Source organism: Pezoporus wallicus, unplaced genomic scaffold (genome assembly GCF_028554395.1).
Source record: "Pezoporus wallicus isolate ANWC-B61680 ecotype Strahan unplaced genomic scaffold, APGP_CSIRO_Pwel_v1 contig_9238, whole genome shotgun sequence".
In the NCBI taxonomy this organism is placed as follows: Eukaryota; Metazoa; Chordata; class Aves; order Psittaciformes; family Psittacidae; genus Pezoporus; species Pezoporus wallicus.
In genome coordinates, this window is record NW_026636792.1 from 1,300,842 (window position 1) to 1,321,802 (window position 20,961).

Here is a 20,961-nt window from a genome sequence, read left to right on the forward strand (position 1 = left end):
TACCAAGGCCATGCTTCGTTGTCATTGCATGAGGCTGCATGAACGCGGAGCAAAAGGCCCCGTTTCATCAGCCCGATGTGACAAGGAGAAATGTCACTGGGTGGAAGGAGGAGGTGGATCCTGCACTCGCCTCAGGGAGCTCGCTCGCTGCAGATCCAGGCTGCACAGCACCTTGCAAAAAGCACCGATAAGCTGCTCAAAAGCAAAGCAAGCCACAGTAAACATCCCGGTGGGTGGATAGTGCCTCGCTAGTGTCACACTGCCATTGTTGCGCCCTCTTCCAGAGCGTGACACGGCCCTGGGGAGCCTGTGAAACAGTTGCACCTTCGCGAAGGCAGGAAGATGCCCCAAGCTCGCATGGTTTTCTTTGAGTTGCATTTTAACAGCGCACAAGCTTTATCTGTGTTAGCAAGTGGTACTTGATTTCCCACTTCTGCCACCAGTTTTAGCTCTGCTGGTAATCACACAAGGGTGAGAGCATGATAACCATCTAATAGCTTTTGGTATGCTCTACTCCACAATGCTCCTTGACTTGTTTGTCAGGTGTTTAAAGAGAGAGAAGCAAGACTCTTTTCCCCAGAAAACTTTTGTGCAGGTGTCTTTGTGCAGTGAGATACTCTCCTGTTAGTTGTTTCACAGACTCCAGAACCTGGGTGCAGCTTGAACCCCGGGGTCTGGGTCAGTGTCTGCAATGAAGCAGGTGCTGAGGTGGCAGCAGTCAGCAAAACAGAGGAAACTGCTGTTGGGCCTCACAATTGTAAATTAAGTTTTATCCCTCAGGCAGATGCTCAAAACCTGTTTCAGTTTCCTGTGGATCTTGTAGGCAATTCTTCACTTACTAGCAACACAGAGAAATGTAGAAGTGTTCATATGTGACCAAAATACAACATGCTTCTATAGATAGGTATATTTTCCCCTAGAAATACCTGGAAAACAAATATTCCCCAGATTGTCCTGGGATGTCATTATAAAAATAACTGTCTTGTATTACATGTACTACAAATTACTGCAATGAGCTTGCCAATGAGAAGTCTGAGAAAGTCTCTCATTTTAGGCTTGTGACAGGAAATGGCAGCAGGAAGCGAGCTGAAGGGGCTGGAGCTCAGTGCTCAGTTGTGAGCAAGGGGATAAAGTACTTGCATGTGAAATGCTGATGCATAAATAGAGTTCATTTTCTCAATGATAAAATTTACCAACATGCAAGCATTATAGTTTTGAGTTCTCTTTAAGGTTATCTCTTCCTGCTGAACGATTGTAACTTGTAGCTGCTGTAAGCCAGGAGAACTCGTGAATTCAATACAGTCCGTCCAGCACACAAAGCAGAGTTTGGCTGGAGCAGTTTTAAGGTCTGAACTCAGAAACACATAAGCGAGCCCAGCTAAATAGAAATAGGGGAAGCAACTAGATTGGATTGTACAAACAGAAAATATTGAAGTGCATGTATTCTTTTAATTTTAATCTGGATGAGAGAGTTTGAAAAATCAAGGATTTGGAATACGTTAAAGGTCAAGGGTGTTAGTGTTTGGTTGGGGCCCAGATCTTACAATGTAGTTAAAAAAAGAAAAGGTTTGGAATTCCCCCTTTTGTTTTAATTGTCATGTAATAATTTGCAAGTCAGCTGTTGGTGGTTGCATTGTGTTTACTCCCATTTGTGTACTGGTTACTGCTGCTGTGCTGTAAGTGATAGAGGAGTCTCATGTTTCTCTTGGAGAAAAGTGCAACTGGACTGTGCTTTCCTCTGCCAAACTCTTATGGTGGCCACATGGACATCATGAATCATCGCTAGGACAATGTGGGTGGTGGAGGAGCAACCCAAACAGAAAGTGTACATCTTTGGAGAAGATCTACCATAAATCTTTCAATTCAGCCATACGGTGTGAAGAGAGGAGGTGGTGCTCTCTGTGCCCTTTGAACTGATGCAGCTGTCAAGGCCTCTAAAGAATGGACACTCAAAGTGTGACAAAAATAAATCTGATCAGCTCTAGATTCAAGCAATGGACTTGTAGTTTCTTTTTCTTGTGAGTTTCTGCATGTCTCTCACCTAGGTGGTCTTTTTGTGGTAGTGATTTCCTAGGGTGCTGATAGCTAGGGCAAGTGAGCTTGGACATACTTGAGTGTCCACTGGTTTCAGGAGAGCCCACCACAGGGCAAGATCAGGACCATTGTGTTCAGTGTCTTGGTAATGAGTTGAGGTTTTCATCTGCATGGTGCCCAGAATGCCATGTCTAAATGAGGCACTTGCCTCTGTGCCCTAGAAATGAACCACAAAGCCTGTGCCAGGATACCACAAGCAGAAGCCTTTCCTCTTCCCACCCTGTCATTTCATCTTGTACCCCTTCTTGCTCCATCCTGTACCCCCTTTGGAATACATGGCAGCTTTACTAACATACCTGAAATATGATTTGTAGAGTTTGTTGCTCCAGGTTGGGCAGTAGCATTCATCCTTCATGCACAGCAGGAGCAGTTATCGTGCTGCTTGAGGTGTGCATCAGGTGTCCAGCCTTTGCCAAACCTCTTTGAAGCTGGGGACTCTGCTTCTTTTTGTGTGTTGCTGTCTGTTGGGAATTGCTGTAGGAGATGGACTGTCATTGCACATCCAGCTGTGCTAAGTATAGTGGCTCACGTGCTCAGAAGCACCCATGGCCACATGTACCTGCAGTATCCCACTATATTCATTTGCATTCTTTGCACTGGCTTGCCTATCACTAGAACAACACTAATGATAACTATTCTGATGATAGCTGTATTACTTCACAGTGTCTCTCTGATTTCCAGCACTTCTGTACATCTCTAATTGCAGATATGCTTTATTTTAACTCTGAGCAAATCATTTCATGTCTTTGAAACGTACTACTTTCTCTTTTAGAAGCAAACAAGCAGGCTTCAGAGAGATTTAGCTCTCAAGTTTGCACTTTTCAATGTTCCTGCTGCACCACAAGCTAGCAAATAAACACACCAGTGCTTTCTGGTTTTGGAATTTCCGCTTTCTAGAAAAAGTCTTATTTATAAAGCCCAATAAGTTGGACCCAGTGATGCTATCAGTCTTCTTGTACCTCTCCTGCAAAACTTAAAAGCAAATCATAGCTCCTAGAAAAGATGCTCCAGCACCTGAAAGTCTTGTAGTGAGGGGCCCAAAGCATAGTATTTGAGGTCCTTTGTGGGATATGTGAAAGGAAATTGTTAAGACAGACCACAGCAATGTTCCCCTTTTCTGCTGTGTCAAGTCTGAAATTTCTCACTGTGCCCCAAAGAGGGAACTTAAAGCCTGTTAGTAATCTAACAGTTTCATGAATGATCAAAAAATTCCCAGGGAATGCAAAAAATAGCAAACTGTTTTCAACAATTCTCTCTTTGAACTTAATGATGCAAAATTAATGATGCAGTTTTCTCAGGCAAGGATAAAAGAGATACCAAAAAACAGTAAAAACTTTTTTTTTTCCCAGATCCATCCCAAAGATGTTTGCCATTTGACCCCAGTCAGATAGCAAACTTCAAATATTTAGTTCAAGCTCCAGTTCCCTCACTAATTTCCTAAATTAAAGAACTGAAATAGAAGGCTGCTTGGAGACCTCATAGCAGCTTTCCAGTATCTGAAGGAGGCCTACAAGGACGCTGGAGAGGGACTCTTCATCAGGGACTGTAGTGATAGGACAAGGGGTAATGGGTTAAAACTTAAACAGGAGAAGTTCAGGTTAGATATAAGGAGGAAATTCTTTACTGTGAGGGTGGTGAGGCACTGGCACAGGTTGTCCAAGGAAGTTGTGAATGCTTCACCTGTGGCAGTGTTCAGGGCCAGGTTGGACAGAGTCTTGGGTGACATGGTTTAGTGTAAGATGTCCCTGCCCATGGCAGGGGGTTGGAACTGGATGATCTTAACGTCCTTTCCATCAATTCTATGATTCTATGGTTAAGTTATGGAGGACTAGAGGAATGGGACATATCTTAAAACTAGGATCATAACTGAGTCACAGATGCAGTCTACTGCTGAACATGCCTTGCAGTGTAGTTTTTTAAGGCATTTTAACCTGAGACAAAAGCTCAGCATCTGGGGAAAAGAAGCTATTGTGTGTTTCTTTTAAGGGTAAAGGATAAATTAAAAAACATAGTTGGGAATAGTTACAGAGTTAGCAAAAGTAGGAGTGGTACTGTAATCCTAAGTGATTCAATTTGTTTGCAATTCAGTTTTTTTGCTCTACAGAAAGTATATGAAATAAATTTGCTATCTTGCTATTTTCTTGGTAATTTAGTTTTCTCTGCTCCAGGCAGTCTTTGGCTGGAGTCCAGCCTTTCAAGCTGGATGCGTGTCTTCTCCACTGTAAAACTGGACAGCAACAGGATGAACCAGGGGATAAATTACAGCTATCACTGTCAGGAGGCCCACCTGATTTTTGCATTAGCTAAAGGTGATCACTTTCCAGGTTAATCTTCCCTCCTTGTGCCTTGCAGTGCACCAAAGTAAAGCGGCTGCAGTACAGGGCCTGCTTGGTAGTTCTGTTTGCAAAAAGATGTCAGAACTGGGGCAGTCAGAGAGGTTTTATTCTCTCTGAGTTTTTGTTTGTTCTTCCTAAGCAAAAGAGGAAGGTGTCTCAGCAAAACCCTCTGTTTGTGAACACTGAAGAGTAACAAATATTAATCAAGAGGATTAGAGTTTGCCCTTTTCTGCCGTGCAAATGACAAAGTTCCAGGGTAAATCGGATAACTTCTGCTTTTCCTTGCTATTATAACTGCTGAAAACCCAGCAAACCTTTGTGCCCCCAGGTTTATCCCATGGCTGAAGTGTGCTGTCTGCCGCAGGTGTTCTTGTAGTCCCATGGGGCAATTGTCTGACATTAAACGGGGGATCCCAGAAAAAACACTGCAAAACAGGAAAAAATCTAAGGATCACACACACAAAAATGCAAAAGTGTGTGGCTGCAGAAATGGAGTTGCCATAGCTGTTAGGGACTCAGTGAGACAGGGTGGAATCCAGTGTTTTGGAAGGTTTCCCCGTATGACACAAGATTTTGGAATTTTACAGCTGGTAAATCCTTATTAACACAGGCAGCCACTACTGGCCTGGATTCCCTGGCTCACTGTTTACTATGGGGGTGCCTCGTGGAAGTATGCCTGGTCCTGATTATTCAACTTGGACTCTTAATTGTTTAAAGGGAATATTAAAAAATAATAACTCTTGGAATAAACAAAAGGCAGAGAGACAAGCTCCCATCACCTGTTGACAGAAAATTGATCATGTAGAAAGCTGGCATGGGGAGTGGAATTCCCTGTTCTCCCACTTAGTCATCGCATCCTGGTGTGACTCATTTTATTACATGGAGGTTCCCAGTGGTTTTATTTTGAGAGGAGCTTTTGTTTAAGAATTTATACACACACACACACACACACACACAAACACACGTATAATCTTGAAAAAACAAAACATCTATTTTGATGAATTGGCATAAGGAATCATTTGGAAGAGCTGTGGAATGACAGACTGCCCCTGCTGCTTCACTACTCAACTACTGTGTTTATGTTTTCTTTTAGTGTGAATTGGATTCCTCAACAATAGATGGGGAGAAATCTCCTCTAGACTTGTTCTCACTGTGCAAAATGTCAGATTTGGGGCTGGGCTGGATAGTGGATGACTAATCCATTGGCCTTTTACCTCCCAGACCTTGACTTGTATCTTTGGCCTTGGTGACTCAAACTTGTGTCCGCACTGAAATGAAGGCACTGGCTTCTGCTCACCATAAACAGAGCTTCATTAGCTGCAGTGGGCAGTCTTGTTTGAGAAAGAAAAAGAAATCCATGGACGTCAAGCTTAGTGAAAAACTCAATAGCTCTGCTTTTCTGAGTTTTAAATTCTTTCATTCATGCTGTGTTTGCTGTAAGGTTTGAAGTAAATACTTAGGAAGACACAACCGCTTAGGACTAGATGCTGAGCAGCCTTGCAGTGACAATGAAGCACAGTAACTTCCCACTGAAATCAAACTTTGTCCCTGAAAACAGCAGCAGAGACTGTGTGAGCATTCCCCTACCCATCAGGTTTCCACATCCCAGAAGTGGTGCCTGTTCTGCTGGAAAGCATTCATTGTTGTTTACTTTGTTCTTGGGGTGGTTTTAAAAACCCTTGACTGTTTTCCAGAGATGCTATTATCTGCTGATAAAAGCTGACAGAGATAATTACCGTGGTTTTTTGGAAGTCCTTCCAGGAAACACTGTGAATAGGGACAGTTCATTGCAAGCCCAAAGGGAACTCGGCAGAAATGTGTTGTCAGAGCAGCTGTCCCACTAACTACCAGGCTCAGTTTCTTTGGTGAACTAGTGTGGTTTGCTGCCTGGGAAAAAGGTAACAGGTTGTTCATTAAGTAATTTGTGTAATGCTTGACTGAAAAGCAATGCATATTTTCAAGCATAAAATCACATCCAGGCACAGAATCACATACAGAATTGGCACAATTGTATGCTTAGTCTTCAACTGGAGAGAACTGCAAAGAAAATTTCCTGAACCTCTCAGTCCATCAGTCATGCTTGTTCAAATAAAGTAGTAAGTTTGTTTCTCTGCTAGTTACTGACCCCAAAGTCATGACTAAGGGACCATGAATAATGTGTAAAGGCTGTAACTGGTTCAGAAAACCTTTAATTGGCTAATTAAAAAAAGCCCTATAAGGGGCTGCAGAGAATCACCCAAAACGTTCCTAATGCAGACTGACGTTTTGATTTTCTCCAAAGTTTGAAGCAAGACTTTTGGTATGATCACAGTTTGAGTTAGGGAGGGTAGAATTACTTTCTTCCAACAACTCATTCATTCCTCCAAAGAGTGCTGACACAATCAGATCTCTCATCAGGGTTTAATGCTAAGTCTCATAGTCCTGAAGCAGCACAAAAATCTCTATTTCCTGAACATTTCACTGACCTGTGGTGTTAAAGACTTGCCAACTAAGACAAACCATTAAATGAGCAGGGAACCACAACAGTAAAAATATTTCATGAGGCAGCCATGGCTGGTAAGACCTCAGGGTCTAAATCCAAAAATATTTTATCGTCTTTAGTGGAGCTACTACTCTTTTCAGAGGCACGGATTGAATTCCCCATAGCGGAGGTAGAATTTGAGACACACCACACACGAGGACCTGGCACTAAGTTCCCATGTGATCCACACATGTAATGGAACATCCCTGCAGTGCTCTGGCTGGCGTGTATCACTGTCAGGACAGCCCAGTGCTGGATGTGAGTTGTACAGTGCACGTTCTCTGCTTCTCCATGCTCACACTTTTACTGTACTTCAGCAGAAATGATGCTGTTCCTTTTCTGCAGTTCTCTTACGTCTCCACTTTGAAGCAGGTTTAATTATATTCAATAAACAGCTTTCTGGCCTTGTAGGCTTTAGATTAAATTATTAGTCAAGTTGGGGCTTAATCTTCTTGGTTTGCAAGCAAGGAGGGGACCAGGCATTTGTCCCACTTGTGGCATGACAGAATTACAGGGTAGTGAAGGCTGGGAAGGGACCTCAGGAGGAGGTTGTTGAGCACAACCTCCTGTTCAAAGCAAAATGCATCTCTAGTGTTTAAGCACCATCTGGGTTGCAGCACTGGCACTGGAGAAAAAGGCCTACTTTAATATACCCAAGTTGTGACACATGTACTGGGGGGCTGTTCTCTACCATCATATTAGCATTATGATTTTTAGCATATCCTTACAATAAAAATCCCATTTTTCTTGATGGCTTTCTTGAAACATCCACTTTAATTTCTTCCTGTTAAAAAAAACCAACCAACCAAAATCTAATTTATGCACATTCTAAAGATGATAATTGTGTTGACAGCTTGGTACAAGTTTTCTCTGTTCAAAATTTCTTTGAATTGTCCCACAAATGGGCTTAAACTTTGCAGTTTATTCCTCCTGTTCTCTATTAACTCTGACTGTGCATAATCAAATTATTTCATTACCAGCAAAAAGGATAGGTTAAAATAGATTTCTGAACACAGTTGTATTTTTGATTTTATTCACAGCCTCCCTTATCCTTCTGCCTGAAGCTCACCGTAATGTCTGTATCAAGAGGGGTTGATACAGGGGGGATGATTGTCTTGAGCTAAAGTGAGTCAGTGAGACAGATGGAGCCACATCAGGATATTTAAGCATAAAGGTCAGGGAGTGAGCTGCAGAGTGGCTATATTCAACAGGGCTTTCGTGCTTAAACAACAGGGATTGCTGCTGCTGACAAATTTGTTAGAAACCTGTTTAGCTGCCATGAGCATGAATATATCCAAACAAGCATCTATCATCGTTAGAGTGATAACCCTAAATACATTTATTTCTTGTTTGTTTGGGCTTATTTTCATTTGTACTCTTAATCCCCACAGACTTTGGACCGAGTCTAAACAACATTTGATTTTTATGGTTGGCTTCATTAGCTTTTAGTGCAATTTCAGTGGCTCTGTTGCTAAATCAAATCCACTGTGATTGTGGCCGCATCTGCTTCACAGGCCTCTTGAATACAGCAGATGACTGTCCTTTATTTCATGCATTTTGGACCAACAATTCCTTTTGATTTCTACCTTCTTTGTGAAGTTAGTGCTGTTGTATCTGCACAGACTGTTTGAATTTAGCAGTACAGAAACAAAGATGAAAACATTCTGTCTGGAGGAAAACCAGTGTCAAATATTCCTGCTTGGCTGTCCTTGTTGTCAGGACATCTTCATATTGCATTGCTTAGACAGGTCCTGATGTGTATATCTATCAGAGCTCTTATTTTATGACATGTTATTTTGTTTCCTTTTCCCTCCTCTTTTCCAAAATCATCTTTTGGGGTTATTTTGGGGATATGGGGAAGTTCCTTAACACACATTATGATGGTTTCTTTTCACAAAGGTCACCTAGAAGAGGAATCTCTCCATTAAGTATTTAATGCCTTGTCATCAGACAATGTATTTAGTATTTGCTGGATTAAACACCCAGTATTTGCTGGCTTCCCCCTTCTCCGATGTGTTCTGAAAGTGTTGTCAAGCACTGGAATAGGCTGCCTAGGGAAATGGTAGAGTCACCATCCCTGTAGGTATTTAAAAGACTTGTAGATGTGATGCTTAGGACATGGTTTACTGGTCACCTGGGCAGTGCTGGGTTAACAGTTGGACTCAGTGATCTTACAGGTCCTTTGCAACCTAAATGATTCTATGTTTACCTTTTCAACAACGGTGAAGAGTTCACTGCATCAATAGAGGTATAGATTTAACCTTCAACAGTCCAGAGCCATGGCCAGAGTGAATACTTATTGTTGAACAAGTATTCTCCATTCCTTTGCACAGCGGTCCTTTGGGATGCGAGAGCTAAACAGCACATCTTCTTGCTGGCTCTGTCTGCACAGCTTGGTTAGGCAATCTCTGCTCTGGCAGTCTGTCACTAATCCACGTGTTAGTGTAGAAAAGACAGCTGACTGACGGTGGGAAACTTGAAGCACTTAAGGAAAGAGAAGGCAGAATTATTTGGCTTGTCCTTCCTGCACTGGAATGCTGTGGCAGTAGTAGAGATGTGAGGTGTTGGAGGCTCAGGCGCTCTCTCCTTGTGAGGTTTTTCGTCCCAGGTAGCTGATGAATGGAGCCAAACTTCCAACTATTCCTCAGTTGCCTCCACGTTCCCAGCAGGCTGGATTGGGGGTGAGGAGGCCCAGCCAGTGCTGTGTGCCCACTTCTGCCCCACCACAAGCCAGGCACCCTGCCCAAACACCCTGGGGAGCTGAGTTATCCTAAGGGAGGAAGGGGCTCGCTGTTGGTGATGGCTTCAGGCAGATGACTTCCTTGTGTGTATTTGGGGCCCAGAACATAGCAGAGGTGTCTAAGGTGTGGGGTGCTCGGGAGGCAGTGGGCACATCAGGAGGGATCCCAGGGCTGAAGGGATGTGGAGCTGGGGCATCTTGATCCCTGTTAGGAAGAGGCACCCTAGGGAGCTGAGCACATCTGTCAGTTCATTGTCTGTGTGGAGTGGAGAACAAAGAGGAAAACAACAGAAAAAATGCAAAATGCATTTAAAAATACTTTTTCATTTCCCTTTTCGCCAGAAGCAGAAGTACTTAAATAACTGAGGACAAAAGCAGCTCTTGCAGAATTTCCAAGAATTGGGAAAAATACAAAGTCCTGTGAGAAGGACTGGTTTTAGGAGACTTCTCCCCCTGTACTGGGTGTGCAGTCTGGGGATCCCCCACAGAAATGCACCCAGGAGCTGCCTCCTCCTCTCTAAAGCAAACACCAGCTTTTGCGGCTGCAGTATTTCAAGTCACATTGGTTCGTTTAGATATGTGTCCCCTATTCATTTTAAAACCAAGCTTTCAGAAAGGTATGAGGCAAGGGTTTTTCCCCATCAGTATTTTTATTCTGCAAATTTCTTGGCTAAAAGGCTCAGTGGAATATAAAAATCAAAGGGCTAGAGATTAAAACCTATATATAGAGAAAAAAAGCAGTAAGGAAGGCATTGCTGAAGGATGTTTCTGGAAGTATAGGTGACAGTAGATATAAGAAGTATTTGTAGCCAGATGAAGTACCCGATCTCTGTACAAACACCCTGTCAATACTGATATACTGTTATAGCATGGGGTTACTTGGGTTGTATTCCATACAAGAGGATCAAATTTTATTTTCCTCTATAAATACAGTTATGTGTAACTCAGAATGGAGACAAGCTGCATGGATGTAATTAAGAGCAAAAAGACTCCCAGTGGTTCAGTGGTAGAGTCACACATGCAATGAGGTGCTTTTATACTGAGTACAGTGAACGTAGTGACTTTAGGAGGGCTGATGGCACTCTGTCACAGCCCGCAGTGGTGGCAGTGCTGAGGCATGGATTCACTGTTGGAGATGGGCATGTTCCTTGATCAGAGGAGATGTACTGCTCGTTATCATGTGCTGATGTTTCTTATTGCACGTATAAAAGCATACATAGTAAGAAGGCGCACACAACAAGCACCCTATAGCAGGTTTCCCAATTACCCATAAGGATATGTCCCTGTTGAACTACTTCTGGGAAAAAACTATACTCCTGTGAGAATTCAGAGCAATTTCACTGTGCAGCACCTCTAAAAGTCAGCCCTGAAGTAACGCACTTTATTTGCTTCCATCTATGCATCCCGTAAAAGATCTGGATTTTTAGCTAATCCTTCCTTCACCTCCTTACCCATTCCACCACTTACACACTGGTGGGAAGCCATGTGGTCTTAGCTTAAAATAGCAGATAGTTTGCTGAGTTGCTGACCAAATGGTACCATTAACAAGTTATCTGACCTTCTGATGCCCTCCATCAGTCAAGCTGGCTGAAGTAAAGTCTGGTAAAAAGCAGATGTTGCACCTGTGCTAAGTATTTCATTCCTTGGTTTGGCTAATTTCTACATAAATATTTAATTTTAATATGTATGTAAGCTTTTTCTTGGCAAAAGAAGTGTTCAGTGATGTATTTAAATTAAATGCTATTAGTTAGGACTGGGAAGGTGCTTGAAATTAAGTCCATTTCAAGAGCTTTGCTAACTTGATGCCCTTAATTTGTTTCCTTTTTTAAAGTCAAGCTTTATGATTTAATGAAAGTGCAGTGAGGTTAATATTGTAATATTCTTCTAGATGGGCAGCAGATCTGGGAAATGGAGGCAACAGTGGACAAAGATAAGAGCCAGCCTGTAAGTATGCAAAACATTGGATGTCCTCTCCTTGAGCTTCTCAGACAGCAAGTTGTATTCAGGGAGTAGTTTTCAAAGAGCTTCTCAAAAGCAGAAAGAGCAGCTATCTTATTGCTGTGGTGAACAAATGTCAAAAGCTTCAGCAGTAAATGTATTGCAAAAAGAAACTATTCATTTAGCAGTAACCCACAGCAAATTGAATAACTGCTAGATTTTGTGTTCTTGCAGAAGACTCTATTGTATCAGCCCAGTCCTCTGCAGGATGCTGGCTGTCCTGACTTCCTTTTGCCTGCATGGAAGTCTTGGGTGCTCTGTACTTTGCAGGACAGGATTTGGACTATAGTATTTAAAATGAACACTAATCTTTCAAGGGAATGAGCTTCTTTGTTCACTTTGCTTAATGGGACCTTACTGTAGTTGTTCAGTGTATTTAGGAGCTAGCAGTTACATTGCCATGGGCCATGCCTGCCCTTGCGGAAGAGAATGGGAGACTCACTGTTAATTTCCATGGAAGCAGGATCTCTCTGTGTATAAGTAAAAAGCCTATAGAATAATGAAGTTTATTCTAACAAGAAGAGAGACCTCAGCAATACAGACTTGTTCATCAAGCATAGTATGATTAACAGTGCTCCCACTTTTATCTCCATTCTTGTGTGTTTTATTTGTAGCTGAGACTTCTTTCTCCAAGTTCAGGACAACATGAAGTACAAGAGAGGATACAGTACATAGAAACCAGCTTTATAGTACCAAAAATCTTCAAGTCTTTCACCATCTGCCTTTTTTTCCTTCCTTCTTCTTGTACCCTACTTTATAGTGATGAGTAGCAAGGTTTTTCTTCCTTTATGCCTGAATATGTAAGAGGGGAGATGCGCACAAAATCTCCTGTCAGCTTCAGTTACTGATCCTACATTGTCACCTTTTGTTGTTTCAGAGCATGCTTTTTGTAGAAATACCAGAGTACCGTAACAAGCACATTCGCACAGCTGTGAAGGTGAATTTCTATGTCATCAATGGGAAAAGAAAAAGAAGCCAACCCCAGCATTTTACCTATCACCCAGGTAACTCTCAAGGACAGAGCAAATTGTTGCCTAGTTCTCAGGAGCAAGATTATATTTTCTGCCACGTTGTTTTCTTGCTGTTATTTCAGGTTCTGAATTTTACAAAGTTAATTCAACTGAGTGCAGATGAGCACTCAACAGCTCTTTGGTTTAAATGATGCATGTGATTTATGATCACGAATTTCCATAAATTTAAGGGGACAGTTACCTTGGTGATGCTGCCCCATTCACTTGGTGGGAGTTTGCCAACAGCCTCAATGGGAACCGACTCAGTTTGTGACATGACATGACCCTGTGAAAACCATAAGCTTTGCCTTCCCCAGCTGACGTGTACGGCAGTAGGATAATATCAGATCTGGGAAAGTAACAAGGGCTTGGTATGGAGGAAGACGAGCAGTACATGTTCTTCAGAATGAGGCTGGTTGAGAAAAATATGAATGCTTTTCTGATGTTCTTCCTCTTGGGAATTGGTGAGCCATGTCACAATAAATGCAACAGAATTACTAATGAGATTCTCGGAATTTCTCAGCTTTGGCTGAGAGAAAAATATTGTGAGAAAATCAGAGTATTGTGTTTGTGGAAACCAGAAAGCATAAAATAACAGTACCAGACTTTATGCAAGCTTCAAATGATGTCTTGACTAGTTTCTAAGGACAGGCAAACATTTATCCTTATTCTTATTTTAGTCTCCTCCTGCCTCAAAATCTCTGGTCCTCTTCCTGAATTTATGAACTGTATATAGGGTGTCACCAATGTGATGGTTTTGTATAGTTGTTAAATTGTTCTGCTATGGGATAGTATTGACAAGTACAAAACTATCTCCACATGATGTCTAAAATAGACCACTTCAGAGAAGGAATCCTTATACTTCCAAAAAAGAACCCTGTTGCATGACAACACAACTCTTAGTAAATCATAGTCTTTTAAATGATGGTGTCAGAAAGGTCTTCATCTCTCAGTATGGAGGAAGTTATGTGCAGGAACTAAAAGGAAAGCTCTAAAATAGTTCAAACTCTGCCTTTGGCCACTACTTAAATGTTTGACAGAAAAATTAGGAGTTGTATGTCATGGGATTTCTATTTATTCAGTCTTCCTTTGAGATGGAAGTACTACATGAAACACCCATCTATGGCTCTTATTTTGCTTATGTTTTGGTTATTTAGCTCCTTAAATGAATTAAAATATGAGCTAAAGTATTGAATTTTTCAGCTTTAGAAATTTGTAGTTAAATAGTTCATTAAAGATTTTCAAGAACCTCTTAGTACAGAGTGCTTTCAAGAGAGACTCTGCCATGATTGCATGTACGTGATTTATTAAACTCAATGCCTGGGAGATACGAGCTTGCACATGCAAATCTTGTAAACAGCTTATATCTCTTATTACTTCAAGGAAAACCTCTGTTTCTTATCAGCTTGTTACGAATAATATCCTTTGCATGCTTTGTTCTAGTACCATCAATCAAAACAGAGCCCATTGATGACTATGATCCAGCTTTAATCTGCAATACAGTACACAGTGGTCTGGGAACAGTAACACAGCCTTACTATTCACAGCATACAATGGTCACCGAATCCCCTTCCTGTCTTGTGGCCAATATGGCTCCTTGCCAGCAGTTGCGCTCAGGCCTTTCTTCTCCTGATTCTCGATACCATCAGCAGAATCCAGCCGCTGTAATATACCAAAGAAGCAAGAGCCTTAGCCCAAGCCAACTGGGCTACCAGCAATCCAATCTGATGGCTACACCAGTTGCTATTTCAGATGCCCATAGGTCAGTGCTGGTGCATGCTGGTTCTCCAGGCCAGACTTCAGCGGTGCTCCACCACTCTCCAGGCAACCAGCAGTCTTCTCCAGTGATTCACTATTCTCCAACCAACCAGCAGCTGAGGTGTGGAAGTCACCAAGAATTTCAGCACATCATGTGCTGTGAAAATTTTACATCCAACGTTGCAAGATCCAGCCAGCCCCAGGTCAGTCAAGCACAAAGGTTAAGTCCAAGTTCATACCCTACCGTGATCCAGCAGCAGACAGCCTCAGGTCAGCGAGCAGCAAAAAATGGACCACCGGTTAGCGACCAGAAAGAGGTGTTACCAGCTGGAGTCACTATTAAACAGGAACAGAATCTGGACCAGGCATATCTGGATGATGGTAAGCAATTGTCTTTTCCTTGTATGGGTTGGTTTGTTGGAGGGAGGGGGGAGGTTTAGGACTTACAAATCCCACCTATTCCTTGTCACAAAACCAGTGTGGCCTCCTTTTGGTGGTTGTGGCTATCTGCTGTTCGGTCATGCTGCAGTTCGGTGTTTTCAACTGCATTTTTGGTAGATGGCAGTGCACTTTGGCAACCAAGCAAAAACCACAGTGTTCTGCAGAAACCCTGCTGTCTTGCTTCATGCTATAGAGTGAACTGTCAGGTTTTAAGATGTTCCATTTTGTTAGTTCAAAAATGGAGAATCTGAAGCAAAATGCACTTTTAAATTATTTTTTTATTATTCATATCATGGCAAAGTCCACTTTGTTAAATGCTTTTGTACATTTTGTACCCAAAAAAAAAAAGCCCATTGAACAGTCTATCAAGGCCTGTAATGAATGGGGTAGTGCTGCAGGCAAAACTATTGCAGATGTTCTAGATGAACAGTAGGACATTGATAAGTAAAACAATGCTGTTTCTTTGCTGTGAGCCAGCAGATTTAGCCTTTAGGAATGAACATAAGTTAGAGTAAAGCTTTCTTTGAATATATCCTGCTTATTCTTAGGTAGGCAGCTATTGGCAATCTGGTTGATTGGTTCTTTTATTAAAGTATGTTCCTTGCAAGAGGAAATCAATGCAAGGTTATTCGTGCAGCTGGATGCTGAAATCGTAAAGGCCAGTAGCAACCCTAACACCAGTTTTCATGGGAGCAGAGTGATGTTGTTGGGTATGTTGTTGCAAATATGGAGTGTTCTTATGCATGAACTACAGATGTAATTTTCATATATATTCACTGCTGCTGTCCTCTCAGTCTAGGCAACTGGATGCATGGTTTGATCTTGTGAATGTGTACTGGTATGTGCTTTGTAAGCTTCTAGTGGTCTGGAATTTTTACTGCAGTTACTCACCTAGAGTTGTGAAATTATGCCCATGAAAGCTTTACTTTCTTCAACTTAGGTACTGGGTGCCCTGTGGTTGTATCATGTACAGTCTTTATTGCTGGTTTCGTGGGCACAGTAGAGTTTGGATGGTTTTCTTCTTCAGTCTGTGTTTGGGATGTGGTTGATGTAGCTTTGGTGCCATCACAGTAAAATCTAGAGAGTTTTTACTTGTCCCCTTGCCTCTGAAGAGCAATGTTGAATCTGGTTTTAGCAGTGGCTGATTTAGGAGATTTGCAAGAGTATAACTAAGTAAAATCCACTTCCCATTCAGGGAATGGGGCATGATAACAAAGCAAAATAGTGTTTCTGATAGTAAAATTGAACACTGTGTTTTAAGGTAATTTTAATATGACAAGCTAAGAGATTCTTCTATGCTTCTAAAAATATTTGGTACAAACATCGTAAAATAAATAAAAAGAAAGAAACATAGGTAAAAGCTTGCAAACTTCAAAGTCAAGCCTGTGTCCATTTAAATGAACTCCCAAAATGGACTGCAAAATCAATTTCATTGGGTTTTGAATCAGGCCAGTAACATCTAACTCTAGCATAGCTCACAAGGGATGTACTTGACCTCTGTGCTAAGAGAAGCCATTAGGCAGAATGGCATCAAGTTAATAATGAAATTCCAGGCTTCTCCTGGGGTGACTGGATCATCTTGAATTGATTTCAGCTGGAGATTAATTTATCAGTTATGCCACCCAAGTCAGGCCAGGAAGGACTGGTCTCATGCAGTCTCTTTACTGGCCTCAGTGAGTTTACATTAGCTAGAAATGTGACTTGGAGAATTGTGATTTACTTTAGGACTTCACAAAACATTTCATTCTGAACTGTTCAGGACTTGAATTGAAAAGCCACTTTGTTTGCTGCTGGGGAAGAGTGACTCAGAACATAACAAAAGCCATATTTTTCCTGACTAGAAAGTTTATTTTTGTGCTTTATAGCATTAAAGGAAAGCAACTCCAAAGGCTTATGGAGGCTTTACTCTCAAATCCCTTTATCCAGAAAGCTCTTCTGAGATAAAGTGAGCTGTTAGGTCTTGCTGCGATTTTTCACAGATAGATACTGAGATGATAGGTTCCCAGCCAAGCTTGGCATGAGTGCACAGCACTGCTGTTGGTGCACAGGCTTAGGTAATCACCATTTCAGTGTCTTTCACTTCCCTTCGCTCTTCTTCCCTTTCCACATCTTCCTCCCCATTCTGTGTTCTTATTTCTCTGTATTTTCTGCTGACTGTCCAGCTTTCGTCCCTTTCTGTGGTTGTGACCTCTGCTCATCAACTCTTGTCCTCTGCCTTCATGCTCCATGTGCAGCCTTGGAGTTCTGGACTTTGCTTCTATTCTGAGCTTGGTCACAAACTTCTTGAGTGACCTGGGACAAGCCCTGCTCTGCCGGTTCCTCATTCCTGAAGCTGTTGCCTCTCAGAGTGGGTATGCTCATCCAGTCTTTGTGCTGTTCTGGAAGTGACCAGAGAACACCTCATAGCTAACACAATAGCTATTTCTCTTTACCTCACCCAGCTTCCTGCTGCCACTGCTGACAAAACCCTGCATTATTTTCTTACTTTCCCTTCTGTATAAAGAAGGTATTTTTCCTTCTTCCTGAGACCGTGGTTTCTTCTTTGCTCAGAGCTCATAGGGTACGTAATACTGGGGACTTGGCACACTTAACCTGTCTTTACCTCCTGCCTTGTGAAGACAGGAGCTGATTCCACCTCCAGTCCAGGAGGATTAACAGTCAAATGTGTCACCATAGCTCACAGAGCTGTAACCTCTGAAGGCTGAATAGCACCAGCAGTCAGGCCAAAACAGCATGGACTTTAAGGGAGGTATTGTCAAATATCTACCCATCTTCTCAGGTGGATTTTGCCATGTGTGAGGACCTCTTTGTGCAGAAGCCACACAACTGGCACAATCCATACTGGCTACCTTAATGGTAACTTTAGCATATCTGCAGCTCATTTCTGGCTGTACTGCAGATGTAGAGACCTGCCATGTGCTTTCTTGAAAGGAGACATTTGCCCCTGTTCTCCTCTTGCCGGTGCTGCCTTAGAGCAAGAGGTGCCTAACCCAGCCTATGCAGCCCCCTTTCCAGCTTTCTCCTCCCAGACAGAATTACAGTGTGTGGTTGCTGAAGGAAGGCTTTGGAAATCCAGAGGCTGCCTTTGGAAATGCAGCCATTAGGGAGACTGATGCAGGTTAGACATTGTCATACGTATGTGTATCTTCATGTACACATTCCTCCATATATCTCCGTATTTCTTCATCAAAAAAATATATCCATCTGCAACTATATCAAATAGTAGTGAGATGAATCCCCAGAGGAAGGGACTATTCATGAAAAATCAGCAGAGAAACCTTTGTTCCACACCTCTGCCTTGTTTCCTGTTGGAAATACTCTGGAAGTCAAGATAGGCCATGGTCAGGAGATCCTTCAGGATCCTTCAGGGTGTCCAGGCTAATGCTGGCAAGCAGTGATTAGCTTCAAATGCAGGTGAAAGCCCTAGTCTCTCTGAGAGAGTGCTCAGCATGTTTCAGCCAAGGCCTCATCTTAATATTATTCATAACCAAAACCAAAACCACCCACAATGGTAAAAGTTACACAAACAACCACAGAAATATGCTGACAAATAGAACTTAGTTCTTCCAGGACTTTCAGAGCAACCGGATTAGCACTTTAAAGTACAAATCTAGTTAGAAATTCAGTTACTTGCAGCACAGCCCAAAATCCTTTGGTGGGGCAGGATGGTGAGGGCTTGGGGTACTGGCCATGCCCTAGCCTGCTCATGCTCATGCTCATGCTGCAGGGCCAGAGGTTTCCTGTGTAGCTCTGGAGAAGCCTCTCAGCTGCTTTGTGCCACAGTTCCGCATCTGCAACACAGAGTTACAAGGCTCTTTCCATATACAAATAATGGTTGTGTAGCTGTTGTCTTGAATGTTATCGACTTGCCTGCCTTAGATTTAGTTCTTCTTTTCAGTTCAGCTGTCATGTCGTATGCTTTTTACTTTACAAAGAAAACCGATCGTCATTATTCAAACAGTAACTAACCACATCTGACACTCAGAACTGTCTGCTCTGTACAGCAGCTCTAAATTATTTTTGGTGCACCAGCAGTCTTTAATGGGGAGGAGAAAAGCAAGGCAGCTGCTTGTGTAGTGGTTTATCAGTCTGCCGATCAGCAGAGATGCTTCAGCGTGAACTCCTGTATTTCACAGAAAATGTCAGACACAGCAGGTAGTTCTTTAGGAAATGGATCTGCAGGGTGCCCAGTGTGATGCTCATAAATCACCCATTGCTTTCAGTCACCTTCACTAAGAGCCCTGTGTTAATTTCTGCTGTTCTGTTCACTACAGCAACCATTGCCCTAACCGTGGGTCTCATCCCAGACCATTTGGAGTGTGCTAGGTCCCTATATTTTTGTGTGTGTGTTCTTTCATTCAACAACAAGAAAATCCAAAGTCTGTCCCCAGAGTGGTGTAAAATGAAATTCAGTCTCTTCTTTCCTCCGTGTTCAGGAAGAATCTTTCTTTTCTGACCAGCTCTTTTCTCCTTAGGCCGGTAGCTGTTAGGCACAAGCCTGAGCAGGGTGTACCTCCAGGAAACGCCGGGTCTCCTGGGGACCCAAGAATCAAAGCTACTGTGTCAGCCTTGAGTAAGCAGCAGTCAGGGACTGAGCTCTTTCCTGCCGGCTTTGGTCTCTTGCTGCCCTCCCCATTCACCCGTGCCGGTCCTTCGTGTTCCCTGGGGAGACCAGCGTGCGTGTGTGCATGAGAGGAGAGGGTCAGTACAGCCAGGAGGGAAGGCAGGATGCAGGCCTCCCCCTCACAGCCAGCGTGGTCCTCGTGGCTTTGGCTCGGGTGCTAGCACGTTGTGAGCATCCTGCTCGCCCTCCGCAGCCCCTGCACAGCGGATGGAGGAGGGGATGGCACGAAGCCGAGCTCTGTCAGCTTGCTGCCAGCTGGGGATTTCCCTGTGCCGGGGAGCCTTGGCTGCACCATAAAGGCAGTTTGAAGCCCTTCGTGCATTGAACAGTGGAGCAGCAGTGGCAGGGGCCAGGGGTCTGGCCTCACCCCGGCCATTGAGAAGCCACTTCTCTCTCTTAACACTGGGTTGATTTCATCCCCAGAAAGCACAGAAGATGGTGGCTTAAGAGCATGTTTTAGTTTGGTTTGTAGTTGTTATCATCATGTGTCCGTGCAAAGTAAACCAGCAATACAGGGAAGGGGGGTGGATGTTCTCGTTTCCTGGCATTTTAGACAGGAGTGAATTTGAATGTTGCAAATGGGCTGTGGTTCAGTTAGAGCAATAATTTACATCAAAAAGAGCCGTGCTCTGTTTTTAATTAGAACTGCTTTTCATAGAAGGTGTGGTCATTTCTGCTCAGGCAGAGTTTGACTAAGAGGGAAGCACATACGTTCTCTACAGCATTTTGCTCAAATGCTCTAGCAAATCTCTGTATTCATCAGAGTCATTCTTGAAGCTCTGACTCATATTATTCCAGATTTTCTTTTCTCTACTGGGACCTTACAGCACTCCATGCTTTCATTTTGGATCACTGCTATTGTGGGTTTGTGTTGCGTTAGGATCTGACTGCCCCGTCATATGTCAGTCTTGCTTTTCTAGAGGCAGTATTTAAAGAGAAGATAAAGGTGGTTCTGCTCCCAGCAACCTGTAGCGTGTTGGCAGGAAGCTGGAAGAGCCGTCTATCAGGAGGAAGGTCTCCTGGGTTGTGTCTGAGCAGAGTATTTAACTTCCCTGTACCTCAGTCTACCATTACTAAAAAGTATCTTGTTATCGCTAGTACAGTTCAGCATTTAATTCATTCGTGTTACTAAAACTCCCATGGATTCTCAGAAATAAAAGTATCTGTATACCTGAACGCGAACTAAGTATTTGTATTGCTATGGCAGGCTGGCATCTGCTGTTCTTCACCTCTAGAAACAGTTTGCTATTCAAAACCTCAGACGCATCCAGCCCCTTTTCAAGACTGCTTTCCCCAGCAGTGTTTCTGAGCGCCTGTCCTGCTGCCTAAAAACATGCAAACCAAAACAAAGCGAGAAAAAGAAATCAGTGGAGGAAGGAAGAAAATGAATCAAGTGATTAAAACCATAGTTCCACTGGCACCTCTTTGTTCTCGAGCTC

General features: G+C 42.8%; 1 protein-coding gene across 5 annotated transcripts in view; it reads left to right on the forward strand.

The window, feature by feature from the left end:
* NFATC2 (nuclear factor of activated T cells 2) overlaps positions 1–20,961 on the forward strand; it is an 86,356-nt gene that overhangs the window by 41,992 nt on the left and 23,403 nt on the right. For all 5 annotated transcript variants that reach the window (XM_057401701.1, XM_057401700.1, XM_057401699.1 and 2 more), the window contains exons 7-9: positions 11,580–11,635; positions 12,567–12,693; positions 14,143–14,838. In XM_057401701.1, the coding sequence (XP_057257684.1) occupies positions 11,580–11,635; positions 12,567–12,693; positions 14,143–14,838 (879 nt within the window). The remainder of the gene's footprint in view (positions 1–11,579; positions 11,636–12,566; positions 12,694–14,142; positions 14,839–20,961) is intronic.